Source organism: Myotis myotis, unplaced genomic scaffold, assembly GCF_014108235.1.
Source record: "Myotis myotis isolate mMyoMyo1 unplaced genomic scaffold, mMyoMyo1.p scaffold_m19_p_7, whole genome shotgun sequence".
Lineage (NCBI taxonomy): Eukaryota > Metazoa > Chordata > Mammalia > Chiroptera > Vespertilionidae > Myotis > Myotis myotis.
Window position 1 is genome coordinate 10,943,056 of NW_023416379.1, and position 12,343 is coordinate 10,955,398.

At 43.4% G+C, this 12,343-nt stretch overlaps 1 protein-coding gene across 1 annotated transcript; it reads right to left on the reverse strand.

The window, feature by feature from the left end:
- Window positions 1-8,107: 8,107 nt before the first annotated feature.
- On the reverse strand, window positions 8,108-10,517 carry TSPYL1 (TSPY like 1). Its single transcript, XM_036317758.1, has one exon. The coding sequence runs from the start codon at window positions 10,352-10,354 to the stop codon at window positions 9,062-9,064; it is 1,293 nt and encodes a 430-aa protein (XP_036173651.1). The 5' UTR covers window positions 10,355-10,517; the 3' UTR covers window positions 8,108-9,061.
- Window positions 10,518-12,343: the final 1,826 nt, after the last annotated feature.

Sequence of the window (12,343 nt, forward strand, 5' to 3'; positions counted from 1 at the left end):
ACACTGATGAGAGAGAAACATCGATCAGCCTCCTCCTGCACATCTCCTACTGGGGATGTGCCCGCAACCCAGGTACATGCCCTTGACCAGAATCGAACCTGAAACCTTTGAGTCCGCAGGCCGACGCTCTATCCACTGAGCCAAACAGGTTCCAGCTATACTGAGATTTTTAATGAGGGAAGTAGTGCAGATTTTGTCCAACTAAGAATGAAAAGTGCTGCTAGAAAGACCATACAATCCCTCAGTCATACTTTAGCTCACAAAGGTTTACCAGAGATTTCATAAACCATTTTTTTTACCCCTAGTCAGCCTGCTAAGGACAGACTGCCCAGATGACTACTGCCAGCTAATCAGTTACCCAATCAAAAATTGTGCAAACAGGATTCACTCTTCCCAGACTACAATTAGTTTTCTCTCCCACTTTCCTCTTTCTTTTAATAAACCCCATTTTTGCTTTTGTGAGGTAAAATCAATCTACTGATTTATCCTCCATGCAAACAAGTAAACAGTGTGCTGTAATTAAGTGACTTTGGGACTTTGAGTTATTCTTTGACACTACTCTGCCTTGTTTGTAGGTAAATATTTTGTTTTTATAATGAAAACAATCAAGTATAGATGAAGCAGGAGCAGCAATAGTGTTTAGGTTCCCAAACCTTATTGTGCATCAGAGTCACCTGAAGAGCTGGTTAAAACACAGTTGCTAGGCTCCACTTCCTGAGGTTTTTATTTAGTAGGTGAGAAATAGGATTCTAGAATTTGCATTTCTAACAAGATTTTGGTGGTGGTGGTGGTGGTGGTGCTGGTGCTGCTGCTGCTGCTACTACTACTGCTGCTGGTCTGGGAACCACCCTTTGTGGTTCCCAGATCCACTGCTTTAAGGTAATGGAAAGGAATTAGGTTGGAACTGAAAAGTCAGAGAGAAGGGCCTGAATAAGGAAGGTCAGAAAAGCATCTTATAGGCATTTGAATGTGCAGAAATGGAGAAGGAAACTCAGGGAGATTCTTGACAGTGCCCCAGGAAATTATTATGATGTTAGTACTTCTTCAGAACATATTGTCCACAGCATACTGAACTTATTTAGTGACAAGAGGATGACAGAACCTCTAAGTTTGTAAATTTAGGGAATCTCTAGAGAGATCAACTTTGGCCTGGAACTGAGAGAGAAAAAGTTAAAAAGTAATTCCAAGATTGGAATTATAAATGAAATTATACTGCAGCAGGAAGAACTTGCAAATAAGTTCTTGCAAGTAGAGTTAGCAACTAGTATTTAAGCACAGAAGAGAAGTCAAGACACTGGAGATGTGCAAATGGAGTTCCAATTTTTTAGTTCCCAACAGTATTTTAAAATGTTATCTATTGAGGTTATAATTTACAGACACTATAATGCATGGATCTGAAGTGCACAATTTCACAAGTTTTGACAAATATATCTGTGTTATCATCCAAATCAAGATATGGAGCATTACTATCACCCCTAAAAATTCACTCATGTTTCTTCCCATTTATCCTCCCGAAACCTCAGTCAACCACTGTGGATTTCTATCACCACAGTTTCCCATGCTACTGAACTTCACATATACCAATTATATAGTTGTACTCGTAAATTTTTCTCTTGGGAAAACTTCCAGAGGTATAGTGAAAATAACCTCCAAAGGGGGACAGGGCCCAGAGACTGAAGAAAGAGACTGACAACTCCAGAATTAAACAAGTTTAAGGGAACTTAGGGACAGAAGCAGACTCAGTGTGGCTTAGTGGTTGAGTGTCAACCTGTGAACCAGGAGATCACCATTCCATTCCCAATTAGGGCACATGCCTGGGTTGCCCGCTCGACCCCCAGCAGGGGGTGTGCGGAAGGCAGCAGATCAATGATTCTCTCATCATTGATGTTTCTATCTCTCCCTCCCTTCTTCTCTGAAATCAATACACACACACACACACACACACACACACACACACACACACACACTCACACACACTCTAGAGGCCCGGTGCACAAATTCATGCACCAGTGGGGTGCCTCAGCCTGGCCTGCGGGATCAGGCTGAAACTAGCTCCCTGACATCCCCAGAGAGGTCCCAGATTGCGAGAGGGCAAAGGCAAGGCCGAGGGACCCCACTGGTACACGATTAGGGCTGGGGAGTGACACAGGTTGGCCAGCCAGGGAGGGACCACGGGAGGGCTCCAGGGCTACATGTATGGCCCATCTCGCTCAGTCCTGATTGACTGGACCCCAGCAGCAAGCTAACCTACCGGTCAGAGCATCTGCCCCCCTAGTGTTCAGTGCACATCATAGCGACTGGTTGACCAGTCAACTGTCTGCCCCCTGGTGTCAGTGCACATCATAGCGAGCAGTTGAGCAGCCTTACCATATCATTAGCATATTATGCTTTGATTGGTTGAACGGCCGACTGGGTGACCAGACACTTAGCATATTAGGCTTTTATTATATAGGATTTTTAAAAAGAAGCAAACTGTGGGACAGCGAGAAAGTAAATTTTCATGGAAAGTACTTACTAAAGAGCTCTTTTGTACAATCAAGCTAATTCTATTCTGTAAGACTACATGGGTTATATGGAGCAGATGTGCTGAGAGCCTACTATATTCCCGGTACTTTGTCTTAGCTGGATGTTATAAGGTGGTAAATTTCTGAGTAAATGTAACAAAACTGGAGAGTGGGCATTCCCTCATTTGAGGAGGAAGGGTTATCCATGATTCTCAAACTTGTTTGCACCTTAGGGTCTAATTTAATTGGTTTGAAGTAGAGCCTAGGCATCAGGATTTTATCAAAGCTCCCAGCTATTTATAATGGGCAGGTTTGAAAAATATTAGGCTAAATGACTACTGATCTAAACGTAAATTAAATGAGAAATTAAAACTGAGAGGAAGGTAAATGGGAGTTAAATATTGATTACATATTATATGCCAGGAATTGTGGTTGGCATTTTTACACTCTAACCTTTATTAACAATTAGAGGCCCAGTACACAAAATTGGTGCACGGGTAGGGTCCCTAGGCCTGGCCAGTGATCAGGGCCAATCAGGTTCCCACCTCCCCGCCTCCCTACCTCCTCCCCTCCTCCTTTCCTTGCTCCCTCCATGCCCCACCGCTGGTTGCCTGCCATGTTCTGTGCTGCCTCCTGGTGGTCAGCGCACATAGCGAGCAACCGAACTCCCAGTCTCCTGGTGGAACTCCTGAGGGGATACTTTGCATATTAGCCTGTTATATATATATATAGACTAGAGGCCAGGTGCATGAAATTTGTGCACTCGGTGGGGGTGCGGTGTCTCTCAGCCTGGCCTGTGCCCTCTTGCAGTCCAGGAGCCCTCAGGGGATATCTGACAGATGGCTTGGGGAACGGGCCTAAGCCATCAGTCGGAAATCCTTAGCGCTGCTGCAGAGGCAGGAGAGGCTCCCGCCACCGCTGCTGCGCTCACCATCCATGAAACCAGCTTCTGGATGAGTGGCACTCCCCCTGTGGGAGCGCACTGACCACCAGAGGACAGCTCCTGGTGGTCAGTGTGCATAGCAACTGGTCATTCTGCTGTTTTGTCAATTTGCATATTAGCCTTTTATTATATAGGATGTTAGTACTTTGAATCTTTTATCACAGTGCCTGGCACATAGCAAAGCTCCCATGTTTGTTATCATCATCTTAAAACATTATAACGCATTCTCCAAATACAACCTGGGAGAATATCAACTTATAAAATAGATATTATCATCCCTGCATTGTGAACAAGGAAACTGAGACTCAAAGAGAAGGTATTTATTTTGCCTAATGTACTTGGGGGAAGGTTCTAAAACTGTGATTTAATCCCAACTTAAAGCTAGTGTGTTTTCCCTGTCTCTTCGGGCCAGTAGAAAGACATCTGGGTATTTATAATAATTAGCAGCTTATTTAAGTGACCCTTTTTCATTATTTTTTAATTTTTTTCAAAAAATATATTTTCTTTATGGATTTTAGAGAGAAAAACAGAGGCCCCTTTTCATTTTTAATAGAACCATTTCTTCCTGGCCTGTTCTCAAGAAAGTTACATTAAATGCAAGTACTGAGAACATGAAGCCACAAAGTAGACATTGTTTTCCTAATTTGATCTGATGGAAATTCTTCGGTGGGTCTTAACAAATTCTGAGGTCAAAGGAAATGGATCAAGGTGGCCCTTCAGAACTGAAACAGAGCACTTCAATCAAACATGGAATTAATAATTAATACTAATTAATAAAGATTATATCTATTATTTCTATACAGTCTAGGCACTTCAATTATAAACATGGAGGGAGAAGTTGGCCCTGAGGGGATGGTCCTCCTCTTGACCACATAAATCCCATTTTCTTGTGCATGTGACTGGTTGGAGTATGTGATTTGCTCGAGAAAACATCTGAGGAGTGATAGTCCCCCAATGAGATAGAGTTCTTCAAGAGCAAGGACAATATCTATATCCCATATAATCCTTAATATAGTATCCAATAAAAAATAATTGCTGTTGCAGCAATTAGCACACTAATTTTTAACAATCAAATTTGCTTCTTCAAGTGTGAGCATTGAATTGACTTGATGTAATGCTAGATTCAGATTTTTTTCTTCTGTTGCTGGCTAACAGCTAAAACTTGCAGTCCATGTAACATACACAAAATGGTATATTTAATGACTGAAATTACTTTTATTTTCTGAGCTTCATGTACATCTGTAAGCCAAAAAGTACAGAATATTTTATTCCAGAAAAATATGAAGCTATAGGTCCTAAATATCACTAGAGACTGAACCACTATAACCATCAGTGCCAATTTGGTACCCAGATCTACCTTACTTATATCCAGAAAAATAGTTTTACACAGTACGTTTTGCAAAGTATTGGATATATCTTAGAACAAGATTATAAAAGGCATTTCATTTCATTATCCTTTTTACCCACTGGCCTCTAGTTAGACTTTACCCAACTTGAATTTAAACTAGATAAGCCTTGTCCTAAAGTCACAAAAAATTTCATGGGGAGAAAGAATAATGTTTAATTTTTAGATATTTTTATATACTTTGAGATACTCAAGAAGTCTAGACCCATGCTGTCCCATGTAATTTAAAATTTACCAGTAGCCACATTTAAAAAATGGATGAGAAATAACTTATAATGCATTTTATTTAACCTATTGTATCAAAAATATTATCATTTCAAATGCAATCAACATAAAACCTTAAGATAATTTATTTTTTCCAAACCACGTCTATGAAATCCAGGGTGTATATTATACTTACAGCAGATCTCAATTTGGACTAGCCACAATTGAAGTGCTCAATAGCCATTGATGGCTCGTGGCTACTGTATTGGACAGCACATGTCTAAAGTGTAATGACCTTCAATCTCCAGGTGAATAGTCACCTTAAGATGTATAAAAACAAAGCACATAAAAGTTGATCCAAAGTTGATGCTCTGTTAAGATGGCAAGTGAAAGGTTAATAAATGTTAGTGTTTGGATTTTTTCTAATTTTTGCTTTTATTTAATAAGGGCTTTGTAAATTTTTTGACATAAATTTTACAAATACCTTGAAAACCATTTTCTTCTTTTCATTACCTCATCAAGTCTTTCTGGGTCAAGTATGTCAAACTCAAAGGCTAACACAAGCCAAATAAATAAGGTTTAAGTTTAAGTGAGCCACAAAAAAACAAAAGCTTCACTTTTCATGGAAACACAGGTTTATTTAGATATTTAAATAAAGCTTTATTTAGCTTAATGCAAAGGGCTGAAATAAATGAGTAATCGTTAACATATAAAACAATAGAACATTTTAATAAAAATTAAATTTTTCTTGAACATTAACTTACCAGACACTGAATAACTACACAAATAAGTATAACACAAATAAAACTATTTTTCTTGTTCTCTGAAAGCGAAATATTTCCTGTTGCACACACCAAACAAGTCAGTACAAGACAAATGACGTGGCAATCGGCTGCTAAAATATTCGCTGCTAGCATTAGTGGAGAGAAATGGTGCACCTGCACATAAAGGGCATACGGCAAATGCATGTAACAGGATTAATCAGTCATTAGTGAACGTTGTAGTTCGTTATTAATAATTATGTATAACAGGATATTGTATAAATTAAATTACAAACTTTTATTAAAACATTCCTTACATACCATTATATTGGCTGGGCCGCAAAAATATTCCTTGTGGGCCACATGCAGCCTGCCAGCCTCGTTTGACATGCTTGGCTGGGTACTAGGTTGTTTCTTTTCTCCATTTTAGTTATTTTGTCATCCAGTATTTATCTGGTGACAACTATATACATTAAGCTAGATGCAGTGACAAAGGTAAAAACATCCTTTTCCATCTCTGCTTTCACAAAACTTCCAAGCCAGAAAGGGACAGTGAAAGACATGGAAATAAATCTTTGTCACTCTGCCAATTATTTGTTTCCATATCAGTCTTTCCCCAGTTCTTTAACAATAAATGGAATGGTTCTCTCTTACACTTGTTATCTTCCTGGGGCCTGACAGATGCCTTAACAAATGTTCATGGAATTCAATATAATGAATTACTGTGTTATTTTCTAGAACAGAGAATCCTACAAAGTACACCAAGTACATAAAAAAGTTTCATCTTCCCTAAGGGGAACAGAAAAAGTGCAAAACAAAAGTTATTTTTGACAGGCCTTGAAAGATCTGACAGAGATAGAAGATGGTGAGGTTTGAAGAACAAACAAGTTTCTACAGCTGAGAAAGTATGGGATAGAAGAGTATATCACTTATGATAAGAATTCTCTGAATGTGTGCTTATTAAATGCACAAATGACTAAAACTAGCCTGAGTGACCTGAAACTATTATCTATATAGACAAAAATGGAAGCTTTAAGGAAGTGAAGGTTGGAGTGGAGTGGGGTTGCTGCACAAAGTGTATGGGGAAAAACTGACATCATGAATAAGCAGTTGCAATTGTTGACATTTTAAAGTAAACAAAAGCAACATCCCTTCCTACCTTTCAAGGTGTAGTAGTGTGCCATATTTATTTACTTTTGGATAATGCCTGTTGTATTCATTTAAGAACTTTATTAAATTCCATAATCTGTTCTCTCTAATAATTTCTTCAAGAATGTTTGTTGCCAGGGTGAAAAATAGGAACTCTTAACAAAGTAACATACTTTTATTTTACCATCATGCATATATGTTAATAATACACTTCCAATGACAGAGCAATCTCCCAAGTACTGAAGCTAAATTGTTAATAAGTTGTTACCAGTGCAAATTATCAAGCAAGACAATCAAGCCACGCTGTTTTGGCAGGTTATTTTTCCATGAAGACAATAATTTCCAAAGTCTTGATAATCTGACAAGATCAAGTTATTTATATTTCTAAGAATGCAGTTTTGACAGAAACAAGAACAAGTTGAAAACCATTAGGAATATTCATTTTAGTCTCTATATCGTACTGTACTGGAAAGATTGTTATTTTTCTAAATGTTCCCAAACAAAAGCAAAGAAAGCTTGTATAACTCAATTTTCCTAGTAAGCAAAAACAGAAAACAACAGGCTTTTACTAAGTATTAGTGAAGTAAAGGACACAGTATTAATCTACATAAATTAAGTCAAATGAAAATGAGAAAACATCCAAAGTTGCATTTCTTTAAATAACTCTTCTCACCCTTGCCAGTGTGGTTCAGTGATTAGAGCGTTGGCCCAAGCACTGAAGTGTTGTCAATTTGATTCCTGGTCAAGGTCAAGGGCATGCACCTGCATTGCAGGTTTGATGCCTGCCCAGGTTGGGGTGTGTGCAGGAGGCAACCAATGGATGTCTCTCTCATGGATGTTTCTTTCACACCCCTCTTCCTCTCCCCCACTCTCTCTAAAAATGAATGCGTTGGGCGAGGATTAACAACATAAAAAAATCCTGGCCAGTGTGTGCAGTGGTTAGAGCACTGACCCACTACACCAAAGGGTTATGGGTTCAATCCCCAGTCAAGAAAACGTACCTGGGTTGCAGATTCATTCCCGGCCCTGGTCGGTCAGAACATGTGAGGAGGCAACCAGTCGAAGTGTCCCTGGAAATCATGGAGAGCCAAATTAACTAAAAGATCTGCTTTTGCAGATGTTTCTAAGTTGTTTTTTTTTCTTTGAGATAAGGGACACACAGAGAGAAAGTGTACTGCTATCCTGACAATTACTTCAGGATGAGGAAAGAAGGTACAAAGAGGTACCTAAGTTTTGTGTGAATTGCCTAGTTGATGCTGAGAAAACCTGGACACCATCCTTATACTTGTCATGAGGGGGACAAGATCTAAACTGTCACCTCAACCACTTCCCTGAAGTAGGGCTACTGGATGATGGGGATCAAGGGAAGATGGGGTGAGGAACTGAGATGCCTTTTGGGTAGAGGAATGGAAAGGCTGGAAAGGAAATTTGTGCTAGCAGGAAACTTATGTCCACCACCAGTTCTGGAGATTCTGGTTCACCAGAAATCAGAGGAGCTGACAATGGTCTGGAAGATGTTCATCAGTAGGCAGCAGGCTAAGAGGAGTGGGCACAACCAGAGGTGCAAGGGGAGCAATGGAGTCACATAAGTCACAAAGACCAAGTGGCCCACTGCTGCTCTCCAGTGTCTCTGGTTGCTTTATTTTCTGCAAAAGTCCACAGGCTATATGCCTGCCCTGCAGAGCAGAGTGGGTAGAACAGGCCTCTAGACAAAGCTAGAATCCCAGGTGGTAAGAACCACCACACCAGAGGCCCTGGAAACAAAGAGTCCAAGCAGTGCAGAAAGAGGCAGTGAAATTTACAGCATATTTACTTGGCTCAGCAGTAGCCTGAGTCCTGGCCTTGCAGAATGTGACAGAAATGCAGAACAGCATGAAGGTTGCATATCAGTGGAAAAGTCAGGCTGTGTAGAAGTGGAGAAGCATGGCCATGAAGGTCTCAATCTTGCGGTTGAGTAAACAAACGTCCAGAGGAAAAAGGTCTTAGAAATGTCAGGGGAAAAAACAGTAGAAGGTATACCCCTTTCCGTTGCTGCAGCACAGGTTTCAGCAAGCAGTCAGGGGACCTTGTGCAGAGGTAGTCCCAAGGACAAAGTTTAACCAGACTGGAACCCAAACGGCCTGGGGATCTCCACTGGTTCCCTTATGGGGCGACGTCTGGCTCTACGGACTCCTTCCTGCAGCAGGTAGTACTGCAGAGGGTTTGGCCACAGGTCCTCTTTGATGATCTCGGCAATCTTGTCAGACTCTGGCAGGCTGTGGTCTGAAAACCAGGTGAAGAAATTGCAGACGACGTCCTGGTTTCTGCGAATGAAGGACTGGGGTTCATGACCCCGACGCCACACGATGGGAGTGGAGAGAGACACTACGCGGCCGGAAGCTTTGACCTCGTACTCCTTGACGATCAGCTTGTTTCTGAAGAAGGGGTTTCTTCGGAAGAAGAACTTGAACTTGCAGCCAGTTTTCGGGTGTCTGAATTCCTTCACTTCCAAATGGGTGATGTATCTTAACATCTCGGCATCCTGGCCCCTGATCATGGGGGCCAACTGGGGGTGGTTCCGAAAGGCGGTGACCCAGAAGCCCGGGATATTCTGAATGATGTAGTTCCGCCGCTCCAGGTAGTGCCGGCGCATCCGCCCGAACTTCTGCTCCAGCTGCTGGAAGGCCCGGTCAGCCTGGGCATTCACCGTGTCCAGTTCCTGCTGGATGGCCTCCAGGGGGTTCATGCGGAGGTTCACGCGGAAATTCACGTTCAGGGGCCGGCGCCGTGCCCCCTCCATCACCACCGCCACCGCTCTGTTTGCCTCCGCCTCCGCCACCGCCACCGCTCCGTTCGCCTCCGCCATTTCTACTTCTTCGCCTACTGGCTTCTCCTCTACCTCCACCTCCTGCTCCATTACTCTCTCCTCCTCCTTTCCTTCCTTTTCCACCATCGCCTCATCCGCGGCCTTCGCCTCGGCCACCACCTCAGCCTCCGGCCTCTCCGCGCCGGCGCCGCGCAGCTCGCCAGGCCGACAGCCATTGTTCAGGCCGCGGTCGGTTGCCATGGCCACAGACTCGGCCACCGGGGCCCCGGCGGGGGGCGGAGCCTGTTCTAGCTCCGCTTCAGGCGCCCCGAAACTGCGACCTCCACCGACTCCGAACTGGGGGGCATGGCCGCAGGCCGCAGGGTCGTGCGAGGCTCCCTCCTCCTCTGGAAGCTGGGCCCGTGGGGGCGCGACGGCCTCCAAGCTTCCCTCCCCCGACTCCGCCATCACCTGTGCCGCCTCGGTTTCCTCACGGAGCTTCGGGCCCTGGTGTGGGTCGGGGGGTCCGGTGGCACCGTCGGGAGCATCGGGGCTGCAGGGCTGGAGGAGAGGGGCCCCCTCGGCCCCATTCAGGCCGCTCATGGTGGTGGTCGTAGCAGCCAGACCAACCGTAGATTAGCAGCCGCTTTCCTCACAGAAGCCGCGGGCGGTGTGAAGCGGCGTCTGGCACCTCCCACCCTCCGGTCTCATCTCGCGGGGGTCTCCGTGAGGGTGACGTCACAGTGCGGAGCTCACCGCGCGACTTCGCTGCGTCTGTGATTGGTGCCGCTGTTGCCAGGTGCGAGCGCGTTCTCCGTCTCACTGACCGGAAGTGTATCGGTTGGCGCGATAAATTGACTTACGTGTGAGTAAATGTACCAGGGACTCGGAGACCGACGGCGCCGAGGGCCCTCCCCACAATGCACCTGGAACCGGCCTCCAGCACATACGCTGGGGTAATTGTAGGGGCCACAGTGCTGCACTGCATACTTTGTATAAAAACTTTTCTCTGGTTTTCGGTATTTCTTAGGCAGGAAGGTGAGTCTGTTCCCTGTTATTCCATCATGTTCGAAAGCAAAAATCTTCCTGTATTTTTAAACCAGGATGAATCGCAGATTGTTTCCCTTTTCTCAAAGGAGACGAGACATGAAAATATCAGTACCCGCCTGTAACATGACTGGGGGCACAGGCCACTCGGTGATGCATATTACTCCTTGCTCATCCTAAATTTATAATCTGCATCCAAGAACTTGTGCTGCATAATGTCTGCAAGAATTAAGCCAGGATCAGTTTGCTAAGTCTTGCTCAATGGCCCCTCACTGTAGAAAATAGAAAAGCGATTTCCAGCCCCATAAATGACTAATCTGTTCACAAATTTAGTTCTGCAAGAAGAAAGTTTGGCTGTAATGAAGTGTGTGTTCATGGCAATCAGCTCATAGAGTTCCTTTAGGAGTTATGCCATTGTCTCTGGTGGTTTTATTTTCAGATTGTTGACTTGTGAGGAAAACCAGTGTTAGAGAGTCCCAAGACCTCGGAGAAAGACCACCTGCCACCATTTTAGGAAGAAAAGCCAGTTAAAATGGATAACCAAAATGGTCTTAAAGTGGAAAACAAACTTGCAGAAAGCCAACATGCAGTTAGCTGAAGTGTAAAAGAGGCAAACACTTTTTTTCTTTTTAAGTATATTTTATTGACTTTTTACAGAGAGGAAGGGAGAGGGATAGAGAGTTAGAAACATCCATAAGAGAGAAACATCAATCAGCTGCCTTCTGCACACCCCCTGCTGTGGATGTGCCCGCAACCAAGGTACATGCCCTTGACCGGAATCGAACCTGGGACCTTTCAGTCCTCAGGCCGGCGCTCTATGCACTGAGCCAAACCGGTCAGGGCCAAACACTTTTTTCCTATTTTCTTTGCTTTCTATGGTAGGCTGAGTAATGGCTCCCAGAGATTTCCAGCTGCTAATCTTCAGAGCCCATGAATGTGTTTTCTACCCGGTAAAGCGACTTTGCAGATATGATTAGCTTAAGGGTCTGGAGATGGATGGTTATGGTGGATTATCTGGGTGGACCCTGTGTCCATATAAAAAGGAGGTAAGAGTGTCAGTCTGAGAAGAGATGATGACCAAAGCAAAGGTGAGAGAGAGAGAGAGAGAAGGGAGAGATTTGAAAATACTATGCTGCTGGCTCTGAAGATGGAGAAAGGAACCAGGATCCAAGAATAAAATGCAGCCTCTAGATAGAAGCTGGAAAGGTAAGGAAACAGATTCTGCAAAAGAAAGCAGCTCTGCCATACCTTGATTTTATGATGCCTAACCTCCAGCACTGTAGGATAATTACTTTGCGCCGGTTTAAGTCATTAAGTTTGTGGTAATTGTTACAGAAGTAATATGAGATGAATACTCCTTGAGTTGAGATTGTGTATTGCGTCTACGTGTACCTCCAGTTTTTCCTAGTAGCACCCCCTTCACCCCGTGAGGTCCTGCCCAACAACTTGATTTTTCATATTTTGAGTTTCTTTTTGGTTATGGAGACCAGAAATTTACATATGCAATATACAGAAAGACAAATTTAAAGCCAAAATCTACCACAA